The 22,172-nt window shown below is 42.9% G+C and overlaps 1 protein-coding gene across 1 annotated transcript; it reads left to right on the plus strand.

Annotated features, from left to right (window-relative positions):
• Positions 1–235: 235 nt before the first annotated feature.
• On the plus strand, positions 236–21,326 carry LOC143327693 (fibulin-2-like). The gene is made up of 16 exons (XM_076742178.1): positions 236–1,666; positions 7,780–7,894; positions 8,325–8,454; positions 9,921–10,122; positions 11,140–11,358; positions 12,103–12,213; positions 12,787–12,888; positions 13,686–13,817; positions 16,248–16,385; positions 17,144–17,284; positions 17,480–17,608; positions 18,141–18,266; positions 18,698–18,814; positions 18,923–19,051; positions 19,454–19,577; positions 19,794–21,326. Exons 1-16 carry the CDS (start codon positions 313–315, stop codon positions 20,149–20,151), a joined length of 3,627 nt encoding a protein of 1,208 aa, XP_076598293.1. The 5' UTR covers positions 236–312; the 3' UTR covers positions 20,152–21,326.
• The last annotated feature ends 846 nt before the right edge of the window (positions 21,327–22,172 follow it).

Below are 22,172 nucleotides of genomic sequence, written 5' to 3' on the forward strand. Positions count from 1 at the left end.
GCCAAAAGAGTAGGCATGGAAAAATGTATACTTGGCAGGAGGTCAAATTAAAGCAGACAAGTCATTAAATCAAAACATGTGTTTTTGATAATAACTGTGAAAGCAAACCAAAAATAACAGGACACTGATTGTTATCAAGCTGAGTGCCAGACAACTTTTTGTGTAATATGTCATTAACCACTGTTTACTTTCACAGGCTAAAAAGACACAAGTCCCCTCTGATCTGGAATAAAATCACGCCCGAAGAGACGCCTACTTTGGAGAACGGACTTTAAGTATTTAAAAAAAATTTTTATATTTTTTTAATGCAAAATGAACATTCAGAGGGCAACATTGTTTATATGCTGGATGATTCTGTGCATGGACACCTGTCTAAGCCAGAAAGACTGCACAGGTGTGGACTGTCCTGTTCCTCAGAACTGCATCGAAACAAGTTTAGAACAGGGTGCCTGCTGTCCCACCTGCACACGAAGGGGCTGCACCTGTGAGGGCTACCAGTACTACGACTGCATCCAAGTCGGTTTCCAGGAAGGGAAAGTCCCAGAGGGGGAATCTTACTTTGTGGATTTCGGAAGCACTGAATGCTCCTGTCCCCGGGGAGGGGGGAAGATAAGCTGTCATTTTATTCCATGCCCTGAAATTCCCCCCAACTGCATCGATATTGTGCAACCTGCAGATGGATGTCCTCAATGTGGGCGAATTGGCTGTACACATGACAACAAGAAATATGAGGCAGGACACTCCTTTCAGATGGACCGCTGTCGGGTGTGCCACTGTCCAAATGAAGGTGGAAGGTTAATGTGTTCACCTATCCCCGGGTGTGACCGTCATAGCTCTAATAAGCCCATGTGGGTTACAACCACTAACAACAACCCTTTGAGAGACGTTAGCAGTCCCCATGACAGCCAACAAATGAGTCCTGCAAACCCATTTTCCAAGCTAGCACTGGGAAACACTCTCCCACTGTATAAGCAGGACCCACCCAGTTTTGGCACCGAGGATCATGACTATACCCTGGCAGGGCCGACGTCTTCCAGTATCCAAAAGCTGGCCCAACCACTGGAATCTACTACAGTACCACCAACTTACCCAGAGTCAAGCTCCACTTCCTTTAACTCCCATGATGACAGGAGACATGAGCTGAGGAAGACACATAAAAGCCCTGATCCAGAGCGGAGCAGAGAGGCTGAGGTCACACATAACATGGATCCAACCACTGCAGGGACTCAGAGCGAAACATCAACGTCGCTAACAGCGACACAGAGGGTGACCACGGAGACCCACAGGCCGCAACAGGAAAACAGCGAAAGGGACATTAGACATAACAGTGAGAGAATCAGGGTGGTGCCGGACACTTTAAAAGACACAGCATACACCACCCGTGCAAACAAGGGGTCCAGGCACTTCGGCCATCATAAACATGGTCAGGGCAGTCGCACGGGGAGTCATGGCGGCTCCCGTTCTGTTGGCCATAGGGAACAGGAAAAAGCATCAGTGGAGCGTAGGCAGCCAGTCGGTGAAGAAGAGCAGGGCTCATACCCCACAATACAGTTCAGTCCCACCAGCAAGCCTCCAGTAAGGATGAGGGAGGATGGAGAGCAGCCTCAAAGACAACCCCAAACCCTCCACAACTACCAGTCTCAGGATTTGGAGGGAGACACCGAGGGTAAGTTAGCATCTTTTTAAGGATTTTAAACAATCTTGACCTTTTGCGATCAACAGTATCCAAACTCCACCTGTTGAATTAAGTCATTGAAATCAGTTCATCTTAAAAGAAAACGGAAATCTTTTAATTCATTCAGTACCTACATCACAATACAACACAGCGTGATGATTTATAGGCGACTAATGACGATGTTGGGTTGTTAGTTTTTCATAAGACATGTTCCCTTTCCTTCTCTCACATCCTGTCTTTTGAGGAGGAATTCATAATCACTCTATTCAAGCTGGCAGTGGTCCAGGAAAAACAATTGTCCATGGAAGGGCTGTTTTCCCAAGATAGCATTTATCTACCTTACTCAGAAGACAAAAGAACCATACTAAGTATGTACTCATGCATTCAAGTTGAGAGAGTGCTGTATTTATTTCTCAAGAGGATTATAAATAGTGAGTAATAATCAGCCTGATGCCGTATTTTCATTCTTATGCTGCTAATGTATCTGATAAACCCTGTAAGAGCAGCTGAAATTGAAATTTCTCTCCCTACTTTGCTTCGGTGGGAGTACTGGGGTTGTGCCTCCTGCCCGTGTCCTTCGTGTGATTATCAGCTTGTTCTCAAACAGATCAGCCCTCTTCAGGCCATATAGGCCAATTTACTACAGGCACAGAGAGACAAAGCACATGATAAAATGATTACAAGGACGTCCAGATGATGAGTTACACAGCACTGGAAAACATCACGTCTTATATGATGTTAGGTTACACATATACAACACATTTTCCCTTACAGTTAATTTCATGTAATGCCACATAATAATCCAGATGCTTTAGCTTTAATGAATAATGCAATTTTATGCAGTTCCATATGTGTTAATGATGAATAAACTTCCTGCCAAGGAAAACCTAATTAGATTCTAATTTCCCTGCACTTAATGGCTTTATGGCACAGTGTAGTTTCACTATATTGTAAGACTTCACTATGAAGTGAGTGAGCTAAATTATAAATGAGCGAAGTGTATTAACCTTGTCATTTCATCTGTGTAACCACTTTAGTGACTGGCTTACTTATTGGTTCAGGATTCTGAGAAGTCTTTCTCATTGGTGGTGTTTCGTCCAGCTAACCACAATCTGGAGGTGTGTAGTTAACCTGCTTTACAGGACTATGATGTTTGTTGAGACCTGTCAGGACTTTTCTTTCCTTTCAGCACTTGGCCTCCGTAGGTATGTATAGTCTATGCTGAATGCATGTGTGAGACGTCTCTGGGAGTGAACTCCAGAGGTACCTTTACCAGCACTAAGTGGGAGAATACAGGTTAGAAATGTACGATGTGCTGCTGTTTGCCCGGACACATTTTTTTGAAGTCTGGGTAAAACATGTGAAACTGAGTGTGAGCGTCTGTGAGCCAATATAGAAGCTATTCTCAGGGGGAAAAAAAACAGATATTTGCTTTGACAGACGTCCTCAGAAGTTTTCCACACTGTCCGTGAGTGCTTTAGGATAAAATCCAGCTTTTCAGCTGTGAATTATGGCTTCATGGAAGAGGCTTTGAGTTGAAGTATGAAGTTTTTTTCTCCCGGGATAAGCAGCTCAAACTAACTGGTTGAGTGACACCGTGAGGGTTCACTGTTGAAGGTCATTGGACTACGGGAAGATTTCCAGAGTGGTGACATGTTAAAGTACAGGAAAAAGCCATCTGATAAGGGTCTTGACTAATGCGTGTTATCAATGCCATTAGCAGAGTTATTTGGAGAGGAAAAAATAAAGCATGAATAACAAGAACACAAGCATTTTTCACTCAACAGAAATGGACTGCCTTTGCAGTGGAACAGGGCCCAAAATAAATGTTTTTTCTTTCAGTCAATAATTCCTGCCATTTGCCCTCTCTCTTTCCAACCAGACACAGTGTGTGCTCGGAAGGGGGATGGGATTGTTTAGGCTTTCTGATGCTGGGCTGGACCTGGTATAGGATTTCTTGGGGGTTGTACCTGCGAGCGGCATAATGCCCATGTGATGAATGAGACCACTGTTGTGGCTTGATTGCCAGACGCTACTCACTGCTCCCTCATGAGCCCGTGTGATTACCCGTCTCCCGTGAGGCTGCTGGCTTCCCAGTCTTCTCTGCAATCACCTCGTCTGAAGCACAGCTCCACACGTTGTCCTCTCAGTAACTTTCCTTCCTACTTTACAGAGCACCAAACCGTAATATTGAACTAAACTAGAATCTGCGACACACGGATGAGTTCATGAAGCAAAAACATCATCTGAGGTGAGGTGAAATCACTGAGGAAGTGCTTGTTTTCATCAACAGCACTGTCACAACATGCTGCATATGGGAGTGGACTGAGCAGATGTATAATTTTCCTTAGGATGAAAAGGAGGGTGAATTCCAGAGCTGGTCATGTGAGAGTTCATTCCCAGTGTACCACTACTGTGAAGATCAGTTTGAAGAAGATATGTCACTCTGGCCAATCTAGGGTGCCTTCCAGGTCACTTCCAGGAATTTTGGCCTATCTCCCATCCACAACGTGTCCTTACTGAAAAACCGCCCGATCCACATGTCACCCATGCTTATAAATAAAAAACCATCTGCTCCAGAACCAGGAAACCACTCATAAAAGAGACCCACTGTATAGGTAGAGAGAGATTGGTGATATATTTTAACACAATAACAGATCTGCTTCTTGCACGAATGTGCATTGCTGCCATTAACATGCAGTGCAGCTGTATACAGATGTTTTCAGACTTACGATACAAGATTTTAATTTCCTCCAAATATGAAATACAGTAGATCTTTCATATGGAATCTGGAACATTTCTATTTATGTGTCACTAATGTAAGGATTTCTAATGCAGAAAATAGTTATTTCTAATGGGACTTGAACAGCAGCCAATTAGGTAATATTATTCCTCAGTTTTATTTTCAGCCATCACGTCCAAAATCAGGATTTGGACGGATTTCCTCTGGCCAGAAATGAGCAAATTTCCTGTAGTCTGGTTTGTGAACACACCTTGGAATATGTAAGGCTTAATAAGGGAATGGGAAACAGGTTCAGATTACAAGACTGGAGACTATTTGGTCAGAGGCATGCAGGGGAATACACTTTACCAGTTTGATATGCAAACAGAATGTCTAATGCTGATGGGTGTATCAAGGATATGGCATCTTTTGGAAACACACACTGTAAGTCGCAATAATTCAATGCACCACTAAAGAGAAAACTTGGCAGTGTGTATTTTAGTGTTTCATTCAGGATATTTAACCACAAGGAGGTGTAATTGGATCGGAGGTTGTGAAACCATCAAAGACTGAGTCAAGCCCTCTAGGCTCGCATCAACTAACCATAACCCCGATTAAGACTACAAAAAGATGGATCACATGTTTGCTGGCTCGCAGTCTCCGAGAGATTAAGACATTAGTTGTCAATAATTGGAATCTGAATTTGCCGTTTTGGAAATGAAGTCATGGTGACAGCAGTCCTCCCTGTTATGTCACAGCCAGCTGCTCTTGGACAGTGATTACGTGCTTCAAAAGACACTATCTCTGCAAGCAGTCATGTTGGAGGTGAGAAGAACATTGTGTCACTCCCTCCCAAGCGTCACACAGGCCTGCACACACACACACACACAAACCCACACATGCTTTTAAGCTTTCAGCATCAATCATCAGACATGTTAGACCACATGAGTTTGTATGTCACGGACACTCGGTATGTGCTGTTATCCACATTGTTGGTCCTGTTCTCTCCAGCCCACCTGTATTGTAAATCACTGCCAAGTTCACAAAAGTAAAGACACATGAGCCTTGATTAGTGGCAGCTCGCTGCTTTATGACACCTCCAGACATGTCGAGAGTTGCCCCTTTTGGTTGTTATTCTAGCTTCATATTTTCAGAGGGCGTGATGTCACCAGTTTTGGATTTGGACAGGAACAAAGCATCTGGTGTTAATGCTTGTCTAATGGGCAAATATAATGACAGGCCTGGAAGAGAGATGCTCCTCAGCCACCTTTCAAGTGCGTAATTTAAGTCTCCGTTGTGTAAGCACAATAAATCAATTTAGCTAATTATTGCACAGCTGAATGGAACAAGTTGTGATACAGCCTTGATTAGAAGGTCTGTCAAAGAGACAGGAAGAGACCTGGTTAGACTGAGATACAGCTTGGCTAAAACAGTTAGCATTGTTTTCAGCCCCAGCAGCTATTTTGGTGAAACAAAGTCTCACTCCGGAGTCATTTCGTCCACTAAAACCTCTGCAAACACGGTCATGAACTGTATGTATTTTAACTCTGCATACATCCCACATTCTGCATGAGCATATGGAGCAAATTTGTATAATGTTCATGGTGGGTGAACTGATTCCACCTGGAGAAAATGAATGGGAGGCAAAAGAAGGAGGATGAATAATTATGTTCCCTGTCTTTTAATATACATTCACTCAGGTTCAAAGGGACTTGTTTAACTGCACAGCTGGCACAGATACTGTAGTTATGTATCAAACAGTCGTTGTGCCTTTCAAGGTTTGGATTTTCTCATTTCTAAACCTTTAAATTATGCACACTGCAGCAGTCACTTGCTCTATTCTGAGTCATGGCCTTGGTCTTATTATGTATAGGTAAGTCAAGGAGAGGTGTTTCAACAAACATAAAGTGGATGTGGAAGTTGAAATGAGCTTGGGATCTGATTTTTACTTGATCTTTCCTCTACGTGACCTCCACTGTCATCTATCAAACTCTGCTATGAGAGATTTAAAGCTTTTAGAGGGTTGTTCATATCATTTTTTTAGTCATGCGAGTGGTATGGCTATACTGTTATGGTGTCTGTTGGACAATTAGCCCACCAGTTTTGTCCGTACTGAAATATTTCAGCAAGTAAATGATGATGATGATATATGAATAGAGATTCATTATCCCCATGGGATGGATACCACTGACTTTGATCAGTAGGATCCATCCTTCACTTCTTGTGCCACCACAAAGTTCACATTTAAATTTTTTTTATTGAAATGTCTTGACAAATAAATGGGATCTCAAATCTTTGGTACAGACATTCATGTTAATAACATCAGTTAAACTTCATCTAATGCCATTATCAGGAGAATTTATTTATTTTTTCCATAATAATCTTCAGACTGAAAAAAAATACCTGCAAAGCTAATGACATCCCCATCAGCCTCAACCTACTTACCTACCTGCCAAACATCAGAATGTTAGCATGCTGACATCAACCTGTAGCTCAAAGCAATAAGTGTCTATGCACGGCCTCACAGAGCCATCGCATATCTGCAAACTGTTTTCATAATCTGTTTTCTGTTATTGCTTCGCATCTGTTCCACAGTATGTATCTACTCTATCATCTTGTAAAATCAGTTGCACATTATTTTGACATAAAAGTCTATCACTCTAATTTGACAAAGCAGTGGTCAAATTCTAGCAACAAATATAGTTATGATCACGGATCATCATAAATCCAGCTGTCTGGTTCTGAAGTGATTTGATAAGTTAAAGTTGAAACACTCAATGCTCTGTTAAAGCTCTCAACTTCGTGTATATCCTGCTTCACAAACGTTTGGTCTTGTATGGTGTGACTGACTATGAAGGCATGAGTGTCATGAGTTGTGTCTTCTACAGTAGTGCAGGAGCTACAAATCAAAGCTGGAATGCACTGGCCTGTTATTGAAGGAACACGTATACATTTTTCCTGTCTGTTCCCTGACCCAGTTTAAAATGAATTGCTTATGTGCTGCTCTTTCACTCTGCTCCAGCTCTTATTAGCCAGGATGTAACAAAAAAAGGACGATTTTACTCTGAAGGTAATTTTATAGAATCTTGGGTTTCATACTTCTCCCTGCCAATGAAAGTGAGTGCAGAGTCAAGGAGTCTGAAAAGAAAAACACAGATTCTACTCGCTATTCTCAGCGTTTAGTCACCAAATCAGCTTCTGAGACAAGAGTTCCACTTCAAATATCCTGTAACCAGATTTTACAGCATCTCACTCATGGGATTCTAACTGTTAACCATCCTCCTCCAGCTGAACTGCAACCATCATTTTATGTGATTCCTCTGAAACACCGGCTGCACTGAGTGGGATAAATCTGGAACTGGGTGTTTGTGTTTCATTACAGTGTCTGCCAAGGAGCTGGTGAAGACCTGCTGTGAGACAGGGGAGAGATGGGCTTCGGCTAATGGTCACTGCAACAGCATGGAGCCACCCACAAAAGATAGCCGCTCCATCTGCTGGTGAGGCCATTATTAAACTCCTGTTCATGTCATTTAGCTCTGCACACTATAAATCATCTTAAATAGTCTTTTGGAAAAGTTGGCTGCTTATATATTTTATTCGTCTTATCAGCAAGGTGGATTTGAATTTGGATTAGTAGTGACATAAACACCAAAAAATGCTCATATTTTTTATTATGAGGCAGTTTTTTTTGCAAGATTGATCCCATTTCAGCTCACTTTTCTTTGGAAACACTGAATTGTCCCATGAACTTGAGATTTCAATTTAAATTTTTCCTGCTAATGAAATTTAAAGAAACTTGAAAACATATTTCAGTTCTGTCGCAGCACTCGTGGGAAGAAAAGCCTGCCCACTCATTGTTGCCGTAAGGCCACAGTTGCAGTCCAAACACTTCTTCAGTTCTTTCTCCTGTGTGCTTTTCACTGCCAGGACTGCCCAACAACAGTGCTGCCTTGGTTCCCTGGGAGAAAGTCGGTGTTTGGCTGGAATTAATGCAGCCCGAGCAGGAGAAATGTGTCAAGACAATGCCAGCGATAAATGTGGGATCGATTCCTACAAGGCAAGTATTTGTGACCAGATACCAAGGCAAAGGGTAAACACAGTTCACAGGCAAACCTGATGACACCGTAAATTTCAAATTAAGCCTTATACAGTCCAAATTAGCAATTGATAACTGCATTCCTCACAGCAGAATTGGAAACATGTGTAGATGGTCCTAGTCTGTAGCCAGTAACAGTCTTCTGCAGTGTTTGAGCAGTACTATTCAAGGTATCTCCTCTGAGCACTACTGCTGTGGTGCCAATTCCCTGTTATTCAATTACCTTATTTAATTTAGAGAAAATGATTTCAGGCCAATTACAAGTGAAGATTCCCTCAGTCCTAAAGCTTTACTATCTTCAAAGCAGACCTCAGCAATTGGAAATGTCAGATGTGAATTGTTTGACCTCAGTGAAATTGGAAACACGGACTGATAATTGATGTGTTAAAACAGAGGCAGTGCTAGACATGAGGGCTATTATGGCTGTTAATAGGAGGTCAAGTTCTGGTGACTGTGTAACTTGTCCAGATTTCCAGATTCCCAAAGCCACTCACTGGCCATCTGACCTGTGTGTTGAAGGATACTTACTCACCTGCACAGAGGCCCTCGAGCAGCATGGGGTCATTGTCGACTCTATGCTGCAGTACAGCTGTTAAATATTGGCTTTCATCACCTTTCTGTTGGACTCCTGCAGATTTAGTAATATTATGCCATCCACAGGCACAATACATCATAGTGGTCATTACTTCAGTTTTATGTTTCACTATGCCCTCATGCAATCTTAGTGGAGCTTGCTGAGAGCTGCAGAGTGAGAGGCTGTGAGCAAGAGGAGAGTTGCTCCAAATTCATGCTTGTAACTACCAAAGTTCACTTCAACAAGATGAAAAGTTTACAGCCATGCTACTGTCTCTGGAAGGCCATTTTGAAACAGTGGTGCTTTGAGCACAAGGCTAATCTCAGCATGCTAACATGTTCACAATGCCAATGCTAACATACTGATGTTCAGCAAGCAGTGTTTACCAGGTTCACCATCTTACTTTGGTGTGTTAGCAGCCAATATTCACTAAAAAGTACTGAGAATGGTTGGAATGGTGTTAGTTTTATTGACCTGATGGAGGCACTAGAGATAAGAATCTAAGGATCATCAAAGTCAAGAGAATTTATCTTTAGGGCACCATGGAAATTACACAGCAATTCATCCAATCATGGTGGCGCTAGAGGAAATATCAGGGGATGACCAATGTCAATAATCCTCCGCACACCGTGATACAGTAATTTACAGCAATCAATCTGATAGCGGTCAAGATATTTCACTCATGATCAAAGTGGTCAGACTGGCATCTTTAGAGCAGTGCTGCTAGCGTAGCCAAACGCAAAACCTTGACCACTGAGCATAGCTTTTAGGTACTTTGTCAAGTACAGCAGCTTCTCTAATGACCTTAATGAGCCATGACTGCATGTGTAAAGACTGACTGTGTGACCTGCAGGAGTGCTGTGACTGCTGCTCTCTGGGGCTGCAGTTCCGCAGTGAGGGGCATCACTGCGAAGCCCACCAGCACCTCGGCTTTCACTGCAGACACGTCTTTGTAACCTGCTGCGAGGGGGAGGGGAGCAGAGCTGGGAGTCAGGACGACCGGCGCTCTGTCAGAGAGAGGCCCGCTCTGACCTCCACTCCAACACCTGAAAAAGGTACTGTCAGCAAACATCACAAAGACTTAACCCCAAAATGCAAAAGCATAGTGCGCTCCATGCCAAGAGAGGGGATGTTGTTGAGTCGGGGCATGTAATAAACACTGGTGCACTGCTGAGAAAAGTACTGATTTAAACCAAAGACAATCAATTTTCTTTATATGAGCTGTTAAAAGGAAGCATTGCAGTAAGATACCCTAACCCCGCTGAAAAATGGCACGTCTCACTGGCCTCTCAGAACAAAGTATAATAGCCCAGAACACCCCTGTACTGTAATTCTAAGAGATCTAGTGCCTGTCTGCCCACATGGCGCTACATTAAATCTCTTTAAACCATTATCCTGTTGGTAGTATTCTTGCACTGATATGGCTTGGCCACTGCAAGGTAAAACATTTCAAATACATGTTAAAACAACATGATCTGTCTTGTGGTCATGGGGGATCAGATGCCTTCCATTAGGATGTTTTCTTCTTTTATGGTTGGTTAATTCATTTTTATTTCCACGTGATGACAAACATCCAGCCTGTCTCATTCGGGATTAGACACCACTGCACAGGAAACATCAGAAACACAGCAAGACATCCTCAAGTAACACAAACACAAAGCAAAACACATCAATCCAAGCATTATATTTACTACACTAAATCTACACGGTTCTTTTATTGTAGCTTGTATTGATGTATTTTGTGCATGTGGTTATGCTGCGTGTGTATTTTTAAGAGCCCATCTAAGGAAGGGCGTTGCAGACTTGTTTAGGATATGAATAATGTGGTATGTGGCTGTGGCTCATGCTGTGTATTTATCCCTGCGAAAATAAACATTCCTATGAAAACAAACAAGACAAGAAATCCTCCTTACCATTGTGGCCATTGTGTCTCCTCTGTCATTATTAGATTTTAACAAGTACCTTCCTGCAGGGGAAGCGATAAAACTAAGTTCAACTTCTTACGCAGTTTTACACCATTATGCAGTTTTATCGCCCATGAGAACAACGGTCAATCTCTCCATGTGCTGCAGTATCTGACAGCCCATACCCTAAAGAGGCCTTCTCCATTGGGGAGGAGCGGGATGGGGAGAATGCAGTGGAGGGTCCGGTTGAGGTGGAGGACATGGATGAGTGCCTGATGTATGAGGGCAACATCTGCCACCAAAGATGTATCAACACGCCAGGCTCGTTCCGGTGTGAGTGCTTCCCTGGATACGTGATGCAAGAGGACGCTTTCACTTGTGCACAAGGTAAAGCGAAGACCACCAATCTTATTTTGTGTTAGCCGACCTTTTCAGTGATGTGCTGGCAACGGGAAAGCGACTCTCTGTGCCATTTGCTCTTTGAAATATGATTTACAGTCTGCATTCCTGTCAGGAAGACCCCATTTGTTGTAATTTGTCTACACATTCACAGTGTATTATTTTCCTGGTCTCTTTCCTGAGTTCCTTCCTGTCTGCAAGCACTGATACTGCCTAATAATAGTTATTTTAATCACACACTAACATCCCTTTCCTGGACTGACAGCAATGCTTAACTAATCACATCTCTGCTCAAAAAGCTCTTCAGCTTTTCACCGTTTGGAAATCACTCTTTGCACAAACCGAAGGTCTCCTCAGATGTACGCTTTAGACGTGTTTTCAGGTAACGCTGTGTGACGTTTCTGCTTCAGTGTACCAGACTTTAATCAACAGTGGCTTTCACCAACACGAGCCTGTCTCAACAGGATACTAATGCCAGAGCTCCCAGCAAATTACAGTGAGGGATGGGGCTCACTAATAAAACCAAGTGTTTGTCTGCAGGCAGTGCTTTTTCCTGCCTCACCTTCACTGCTGTTACAACTTTCATCTGTAGCCACTAGCCTCATAGCGTTGGATGAAGATGCAGGAATTGCACAAGGTTTAAGCCTCTAACTAAGACCGCAGTAGATGGAGAGGTGGAATTCTTGATTACAGTGCGTCGATCCTCTGATGAGATTATTCATGTTTCTGCAGAGACGGTGGACGAGGAGAACAGACTGAAGGAGGATGACAGAGCAGGAGCAGAGCCCACTTCACCGCTTCCGCCTCCCACCGAGAGCCCCGTCCCACTCAACCCCTGTGAAGGTTAGAAACATGCAGCTTAATGAGATGAGAGGGAGCTGCAGGCCTGACAGCCCGCAATGAGCACTTTCATTCATCCTTTCGTCTTAATCAGGGGCTGGAACGAGCATCTCGATGTGGTCGAATATGCTCAGAGGAGAAGCCAGCACAGCCTGCTATAGATTGACATGTTGTTATTTCAAACTCACCCTTTCCATGAAATGTAATTGTGCTGCAAATGTCAAACACAAGCAGTGCGATGGTATCAAAGGTTAGTTTGTTTTCAGCATCAGCCACTCATTCTCACGAGTTCTCCATCTTATAATCTGTGCAAGGTCACTTTTTGTTTCTCTTGTTTGGTTTCCATGACACCAGGGTGGAGGTTTGCAACACTGTAGGCCAGAAGTAGGAAATACAATATGACCAGGTCAGGGATCAACCTGGAAAAAGGAAATGAGCGAACGGCAATACAGTAAATAGTGCTCTTGTCTCCCGCCCAGAGCCACAAAGCTCTCCTCTGTTTCACCCTAAATACTGTTGTTTGAAGCAGTAGTGCAATATGTTTCATTTGTCCTCACTATATGGTACTATTTTCAGGAAACAACCCATGTGAGCAACACTGCACCTCAGTGGGCGGAAGGCCACAATGCTCCTGCTTCCCAGGATTCTCCCTTATGACTGATGGGCGCTCCTGTGAGGGTAAGCAACTAAAACTGAGTCACACCACAGTAGCGTGTGGAAATTTTTTGCAACCATGGATCTGAAAAATGGCTCAAAAATTTAAGCCCTGGTTTCAGATTTTTCATTTAGCCAGATGTGTTTTGTTCCAGTTGAGGAGAGTTTCTTGGTAAAGGCTGTCTGCAACTGATTTGTCTTTTTCTCTAATCAGTGCCTCTAGATTTGCAGAGGAGATACAGCCATAATCCCCTTCACTCTCTGCAACACACCGTGATGCAGGCAAAAAAATATATATATAAAAGGGAGATGTTCTTTTCATCTTGTTCCTGAACTGGGTCTCTACCAGAGGGATCATCCCAACTATCCATGCATTATCACAATACATCTCGATAACTGCATCCCATGTACGCCCTTTATTCCACCCAGAATGCTGGTGGACTATGTCTGTTATCATGAGGCTGATCAGCTGCTGCTCAGTGTGTCCAAGCTGTCTCCCAGGGGATATATCTTTAAGTTAAGCCATAACCACTGCTCTCTCTCCTGCTTGACAGCAGCCAACTGTGTCACAGAGAGCGGCTCAGGATGGTGACAAATTTCTCATTGTATGTTATGCTCAGTGGCCTCGCCTGTAATCTCTCTCCCAGAGGAGGGTCCGACCTGTCTCTTTAATCTGCCTCTAACTGCTGACTGACACACAGACCTCAGTATTTTTGTACATCTCCTTCTAAACCTATTCATCCAGCCTCCACTACTGTGCACTTTTCATTATTTATTGTCTTTCGTCACACATATGTCGTTCATTCTTTTTCTCCATCCAGACGCAAATGAGTGTTTGTCTGCACACACCTGCCAGTTGAACGAGCGCTGCGTGAATACCGCAGGGAGTTATGTCTGTCGGAGACTGATCACCTGTCCCCCGGGACACCAGATCAACAATGACATTTGTGAAGGTACACCACACCTTATCAGCATCAAAGTATTGACTTCCACCCACAGCGAATTTGTTGTAAATACCAGCAGGAAAGTGTGTGTAGAACTGCATGTTCACAATGTAAGGAAAGCGCATTGTTCGGGAAACAATTCCCTTAACCACCCTTGAGAGTAAGTATTGAAAATGAGATTTTTTTTTTTTTAATTCTTCAAATTATGTACTTTCACTTGTGAGCGCACAGACACAGAGGGGGAATAATAAGAAATATTACTCCAAAGAATTCGCTTACTGTTAACTCCCAGTGTTAAGATCTCCGTTGCTTGTCTTAGTGGGTGGCGTCAAGCTTTGAGATGCAATAGTAAACCTCCCAACACGTCTCATTATTTCCATGCACCATAAATTGTGCCTGTGCAGAAGTCCCACTCATAAAGCAGCAGCAGCGTTCAGGAAGAAGGACCCCTAAGATGACTTTTAGATGTGCTGTAAGTGCTGTTTGGCCCTGCAGCTGGGTTTGTGTAGGTAAGGAGACCCAGCTAATCTGCAGCTGCTTGTGAACTTAAAAAATGTTCAATCAGGCAAGATGAGCATTTAACAGGAAAGTACGTTTAACGTTAAGCGTCCAAACAGCTTCAATATCAGGCCTTCAGCATAATTGTGGAGTGAAAAAACAGCCTTGTGCAGCGCTACCTATTCCCTATTCATGACTTACTAAGAGACTGTAATGAAGCGTTCCTTTTGCCTGCTCTCACAAATGAGGCACCACACAGGGAGAAACTGAATTATTTTCTGCTCGCTTCTATAAAGAGAATGACTCAGTAAAGACCATGAATTAATTGTGAAATATTATTCATCAATATTTACTGTCTTCCTAACCCACTGTGTTCAACGAGCTTTAATACTTTGCACCAGATTGACACATTTTGTGCCATGCTCACAATCACAATACTGACCTGCTGATATTAAGCAGGTATAATGTTTACTATCGTAGTGTTGGTTGTTAGCATGCTAGCATTTGCTAATTAGCAAACACAAAGTACAGCTGAGGCTGCTGGGAATGTCATTAGTTTTGCAGGTGTTTGGTCATAAACTAAAGCAGTGGACAAATTAAATATTTGACTAAATGATGGAAGGTCAGACAATTTCCAAAATTATTGCAATTCATCCAGCAGGGGACATGAACCTCTGTACTGAATTTCTTGGCAATCCATCTAACAGTTGTAGAGCTATTTGACTCAAAACCACAAATCTCCACCTCATGGTGGTGCTAGAGGAAAAGTCAGGGAATCATCAAAGTCATGAGGATTCATCGTCTAGGAATCATGAATCCCTGCAATTTCAGAGCAATTCAGCTGATGGTTCCTGAGATATTTCTGTCTGGACTGAAATGGTGGACCAGCTGTCTGAACAACAGATCAGCACTGTCCTTTATAGAGCCACAGCATTGCTGCTATAAGCATGAAAATACAGGGAGTGGGAAAAAAAAGGGGAAAACAAGGATTCAAGAGGTTAAACTGTCACATACAGAGGACTACTTGACTTTTGTGGGTTCCTTGAGCCCGTTGCCTTCGCTGGGAGGTCACTGCCAATCCCTCACACATTTATTCTGCTTCCTGGCTTTTCCCCCTCTGTCTCTGTTGGTGTCAGGCTCACTCAGCTCCCGCAGCCTCTGCCAGGCTTGTGTCAGGAGCAAGATGCTCAATCACTATCTGCTGTTTAGAGACCTACCCTATATCAGCATGGCTGCCTGCCAGAGCAGGTTTAGGCCTCTATACAGCAATTAGAGAGGTGAAATCCTGCAAGCCTGAAAAAAACTGAAGGCATTCATGCATTATGCACACACGCACGCACGCACACACACACACACACACAAACACACACCACATTTTGTGTTCTTTTTGAGATGGTGATTTCCCTCCAGCTTTGGTTCACACTACCACAACAGATGTGGCGGGTTGATTGACAGGAGGTAAATCCCTTAGTAGACAGGTGTTAGAGGACTCTGGGGGAATATAGCCCAATGTTCATTCACACACTGCACAAGAAGACTACTGCATGTGACTTCTGCTGGTTTTTATCTAATTAGATAAATTCTTCTGGTTGAAATATTAAATTGTCATTCAGGCCATTCTGGTTGCAATGTGTGATTAGTATTGATGAGATTTCTAAATTGCAATACAGTTCTTTTGCTCTTGATTAACCTCTGGAGTATTGACAAGGAGAGCGTTATGATAGATGAAATGCATCAGAAGTGAGTGCCTGTACAATCTGCCATTTAACCACAGTGCCATCCAGTGATGAAACTTGGCATTACTTGCATGTGTTGCAGCATGGACTGTAGTTAACACATGTAGTGGATTATTAGACTGAAACTAATAATGTTTGATTTGTGCTTCATTTGCAATCAATCATTTCTTCAGTCCTCATTAGCTCATGCATTCATCTTCTCCAGATATCAACGAGTGTGTGCAGCAGAGCCATAACTGTGGACTCGGCTTTGAGTGTGTGAATACTGTGGGTTCGTTCAGGTGCAACCCAAAACCTCGATGTCCTGTGGGCTTTAATCAGGATGCAGCGGGCAACTGTATAGGTAAGTGAAATCACCTTCTTTCTAAGATGACAATTTGATTGCTAATGTGCATGAGAGTGAGGTTGTTTTTTTTTCTAGTTTTAATTGTGCTAGCAGTGGGAATAAACTGATAAAGTGTTTATTAGCAATGAACAACAATTCATTCAGTATGAATATGTGTCAGTGTGTAAAGAGTTAAAAGGTCTTCAGCTTTGTTTTGCATAACAGTCAGTATTGTTTTTGTTTTTAGAGATTCCCAATCTTGCACAAATGACTGAAATAGGGCAAACACAAAATTTCCCCACCGGTGAATCATCGTACGTGTAGATGCACAGTTTTAAGCCATGCAGGTGAATCAGCCTGGCTGCAGTGACAGAGGGGTTAAATGCCACACAGACAGGAGATCAGAGAGGTTGCTGTTAGGGGCTGCAGAGGGGTGGATAAAAGCCAATCCTCTGTCCTCCTCCAGTACAAACTGATGCTGTGGAATTAGCCCCCAGGGGCAGGAACTGGGGCATGTCGAGGCAGCCGACGCCCCTGTAGGAGAAGCGTAAAAGAAATGCTCTGAGAAATGAGAAAATTGAGAAAATGTCAGACACACACACATACAACAAAGTTATCCAAGGGAGTGTAACTGTGTGATGTGTGTTTGCTTTGATTCCACAGTGTGGCTAAAGAGCTGCCCTCCGGTCTCTCATGTTCTGCCTTTGTGCCTTTGGGTCTTCCGTCTTCTTCCGTCTCTCTTTATCTTCATCTCTCTCCATCTATCTCTGTAACAGACATTGATGAGTGTGGCGCTTTGGCCCAGCCATGTAGCCCGGGATTTAACTGCATCAACACAGTGGGATCCTACACGTGTCAGAGGAAGATAATATGTAGCCGTGGCTATCATGCAAGTCCTGATGGATCCAGATGTATTGGTATGATTTGTAATTGTTGCACTTTAAGACTGTGTAATCTGATGATTTGACATAAAGAATTTCGGACTGAAATGTCTCACGCTAAAGAGATGGTAATAACAACAGATCACATGCATTCATGAAGTGGCAGCAGCCGAGTGTTATTGTCATTTTATTGAGTTTTCCATCTCTTTACCATTCATGTGTGCCTTGTAGATGTGGACGAGTGTCAGAGCAGTCTGCACCGATGTGGAGAGGGCCAGCTGTGCCACAATCTGCCTGGATCCTATCGTTGTGAATGCCAGACAGGCTATCAGTATGACTCATTCAGGAGGTTGTGTGTCGGTATGTTGGACATCGTACACATCGTCATGAACAAGAAGTAAACTCACTCTTTCGCTCTTATGCTCTATGTACTGTACAGCCACCCATCTTCTTTGTCTGCCTCCTCCTCTTTGCCTGCCTCCCCTGCTTCTCCTGTTTATTATTCTGTGGTGGGAGAGCTGCTGCTGTTTCCCCGGCTCTGCTGCTGGCTCTTGCAGTATCCACCAGGCCGATCACGTCTCCTGCTGAAGAGGACTCTGTTCTACCCCTGCTGCTGCTGCTGGTGCTGCTCCCTCTGTTTGTGATTCACAGTGTTGTGACTCTCATGATAATGGACTCTGTTCAAGTGTTTAGACTATCAGCAGGCAGCTGGTCCCCTCACAGCACACTTGACATGCACACAGGCACACACAGGCGTGCACACATACAGGGTCGTGCAGGGCAGCAAACCCGCTCATGCTTGGTTGCACATGTGCACTTGCACACATGGGTGCAAACACACAAATGCAATACACACTTACAGAGGTATGATGACGCTGCTTCTTCCCCTCAGATGTAAATGAGTGCTGGCGCTACCCAGGCCGTTTGTGTGCCCAGACCTGCGAGAACACCCCGGGCTCCTATGAATGCTTGTGTACCTCTGGCTTCCGCTTATCCGGCGATGGCAAGAACTGTGAAGGTGCGTGTGTATTAATGTCTGCCTGCATGGGTGTGAAAGAGTGTGTGCATCCATGGGTGCATGTTGGTGCATGCAGTTGTATTTTTTTTGTGAATCTACACGTGAAAATATGCCTGTCTGTGTATGCATGTGTTTGTTGGTGTACCAAGCTTGTGTGTGTGTGTGTGTGTGTGTGTGTGTGTGCGTGAACGGCACAGATTCCTAGACTGAGCTGATATTAAAGCTGGCCAGTGCACAGCATATTGTTAAAGAGAGACGGTACTTAGACATAGTGTATTATACTCCACATCATGCCATGCCTGCAAGCAGAAACCAGTAAAAACATAATTGGCTTAATAACAACATCTTGTTTATATGTTAGGATAAAAACATCGAAAATCCTTTGATCAAGTGAATTGTGACAGTAATGAGCTCTAACCTCTAATCTCCAGATGTGAATGAGTGCTTGGCCAGCCCATGCAGTCAGGAGTGTGCCAACATCTATGGTTCTTACCAGTGCTACTGCAGAAAGGGCTACTACCTCAGGGAGGATGGGCACACCTGTGAAGGTGGGGCACGCTCTATTACACATCACAAATCCCATATTTATACCAAACCTATGTTTGGACAGGTTTATGAATCAGTTTCACATGATTTACTACCCCCATGTCGTCCAGACATCGATGAGTGTTCCCAGAGCATCGGCCATCTGTGTACCTACAAGTGTGTGAACGTTCCTGGCAGTTACCAGTGCACTTGTCCTGAGTATGGATACACCATGTCTCCAAATGGACGCTCTTGCAGAGGTGAATTCCCTCCTCTAAAAAAGCAAAAACAACAAAGTGCATGCACTCACTGCTTCATTACAAATGCAAGACTTCTGCTCAGAAGTAGATTTTAAAAATGCCTCTGAACTCATTTAAGTCTACAGCGTGTATAGTAATGGTTATGCTCAGATAAATATAATTGGTACTTTTATAGTGGCTCAGTAATTACACAGGCTATAAAACTTTATTGGACTAAAAACCTTGTCTCGCTAATTTGAATTTTTTACTTGAACAGTCCCTCCGCACACACAAGGACGAGTTTTAGTCTTACATGTTTCTGCAATGAAGATTTTCTTCAAAGTTCAACTGTCCCGTGACTAACACACATTTCCTCTGCTGCAGGCACTAAACCAGCCTTTGTGTATTAACTGTGTATTTCAGATATTGATGAGTGTACCACAGGTGCCCATAACTGCTCTCTAGCTGAGACCTGCTACAACATCCAAGGAGGGTACCGCTGCCTTTCTCTCAACTGTCCACCAAACTACCGCAAAGTATCTGACACGTGAGTGATAAAATCAGTTTAAAACCCATACCAGTATTCAATATGATGCATACTGTTCTGTTATGATGTTGTTATTCATATGAAGTTGGATAATAATCTAATTATTTCATTTCAATAAATTCCCTTTTCTGTCTTATGTGAAGAACCTCGAATTACCCCGTTGCTGAGAAGTACTATGCAAATAAAGTCGCCTTACCTTCCCTGTGCCCCTTGTAGGCGCTGTGAGCGGATCAGCTGTCCCAACTATCTGGAGTGTCAAAACTCCCCTCTGAGAATCACCTACTACTACCTCAGCTTCCAGTCCAACATTGTCATCCCTGCACAGATCTTCCGCATCGGACCGTCCCCCGCCTATTCTGGAGACAATGTTATCGTCAGCATCACGCAGGGAAACGAGGAAAACTACTTCAGCACCCGGAAGCTGAATGCCTACACGGGTGCCGTGTACTTGCACCGACAGGTTGAGGGTCCGAGGGATTTCTTAATCAATGTGGAGATGAAGCTCTGGAGACAGGGGACGTTTACCACTTTCCACGCCAGGATCTACGTCTTCATCACAGCCAGCTCACTCTAACTGTTAGAGATGTGCTGTGGCCACTTTGGACCTTAATTCCGCTGATGAGGACTTTTCATATCATTATTTAACAATGCCATAAAGTATACCACTGTTTGTCACCAATGGTTTGGGTAGTTAATCTTGCTTATGTCCAGTTGAAGTTCATATTAAAACATTGCTGTAAGAATAGTGGAATGTTCAGAGAGAAACTGTTGCTTTGTGCCAGTTTCTGTTTTCACTGCAATTGCATGAAAATCCCACAATGTCAAATTATCTTTTCTTTATTTTTCACTTGAATTGCAAATATACAGTACATGTCATTAATTTCCATGGCTCAGAATACCCACTGAAAACACATTCCACATCTGCAAAAACCCATTAAAATCTAAACCCTAGAATAATAAGTTTGGAGAAAGATATTTATTATACCACCAGAATGAAGCAATTTGCCATTATTTTGATTATCTTAACCAGATGTGAGTAAAGCATAAAAATGATAACAGGCAACCTCAATCTTCTTCTTTTTTTTTTTTTTCATACTGAGAGACTTGTATCCCAGTTTTGTGTTATCAGATGGCATGCAAGTTGATAACACTGTGATGAAAGCAGAGGGAATTGTTTTGTACGAGTTCCCATTACAGTTCCCAGTCAACTATATCTCTTTGACCCTGCTCTGCTGTTTTTGTTTTGTCTTTGAAGTATTTTATATTATAGAATTTTATATAGCTCGATACGGTGAGTTTTTTTTGTATCAGACACATTATAGATGGATGTATCATATTTGTTATGCTAGATTCACAAGCTACAAAGTATTTTAGTAAAATATTAAAAAACACTTTATCGGCTAATTTTATTTATTAAGAGGAATATTACTCGTGTTTTTGTTTCACAATCATTCCCCGCTAATTCTCACTTGGCATACTTGTTTGATTATGCACCAGATCTTTCCTATATAGTCAACATTATTCCTCAGTGAAGCTGTTAAACTATATAATCTATTCTTGTCAGGGCATGTCACACAGTAAATATCCATGCCCATTTACATACCTGTTCACACCTTGTGAGTGAGCTCAACATGAGCGTCACCCATCGACACACGCCTGTTTGACGCACAGACACATTTAATGAAGGCTAATAAAACCAATGATAATGTAGTGCTTGATTTCTGAAATAAAAGTATTGTAGTCGTCTTATATTGATGTGTAAGGTCTCATAAGCTCTGAGGTTGTGCTCCATCGACTGTAGATTGTGAAATAGAAAGAGTTACACTGCCACCTACAGGATGAAAGCAGTCCTACACCCTGAACATTTGGGTGTTCTTTCAATGTTGCACCAGCAGAACAGTCCTAAAAACATAGAGGAAGCACATAATTCTTATTAATGTGAACCAATTTAAGTATAAAGATTTTATTAAAAACGAGTTAAGATCATTTTCTTTTTAATAAGCTCTACTTCAAGCTATGTAAGAGATTTTCTTCTTGCCCTACTCAGAGTTCAGTGAACCTCCTGGACCTTCTGTAATCATCGGAAAGGGTGTGTGTGTCTCTGTGACAGCTATATTAATGCATGTTGCACATCCAAACAGGGCTTCTCGCCAGTTTTCTGGTCTCTGAGATGAGTTATACTGTCGAAGGTCATTTCAACAAAAGACACTGATTTCTGCACTAATTTTAGTCCCTCGCTCCGTGTTTGGTGAAAATAATGATAGCTGGTTAGTCCCAAAAGAATCAACATTCGACACAGCTTTCTCATCACGGAGTCAAAGATGTTCCTCCTGACATAACTCATAATAATAGCTATGTGTGTGTGATTGAATCAGGCTTTAAAGCACACCCAGTGGCTGAGAAGCCACTCTCGGTATGTACAAGACATACAACGAGCCCTCCGGCCGTGATTGATGTCTCTTTCCCCTAATTAGCTTTATCTGCTCTTCAAGATTAGGTGGTGCTGTGTTTCAGGGACAGTGAATCACGCATCCCAGACAAGGGAAGATACACACATCTATTATGGGTTTAGGGACACTGACAGGAAGTTTTGAA

This window comes from Chaetodon auriga, chromosome 10 (assembly GCF_051107435.1).
Source record: "Chaetodon auriga isolate fChaAug3 chromosome 10, fChaAug3.hap1, whole genome shotgun sequence".
NCBI classification, from domain to species: domain Eukaryota; kingdom Metazoa; phylum Chordata; class Actinopteri; order Chaetodontiformes; family Chaetodontidae; genus Chaetodon; species Chaetodon auriga.

What these genes read in the sequence shown, in the direction of transcription:
- LOC143327693 (XM_076742178.1), top strand. Translation starts at nt 313, where the DNA reads ATGAACATTCAGAGGGCAACATTGTTTATATGCTGGATGATTCTGTGC. An exon ending in CACTCCAACACCTGAAAAAG is followed by an intron (nt 10,123 to 11,139) that starts GTACTGTCAGCA and finishes CATGTGCTGCAG; the next exon opens with TATCTGACAGCCCATACCCT. An exon ending in ATTCAGGAGGTTGTGTGTCG is followed by an intron (nt 17,609 to 18,140) that starts GTATGTTGGACA and finishes TCTTCCCCTCAG; the next exon opens with ATGTAAATGAGTGCTGGCGC.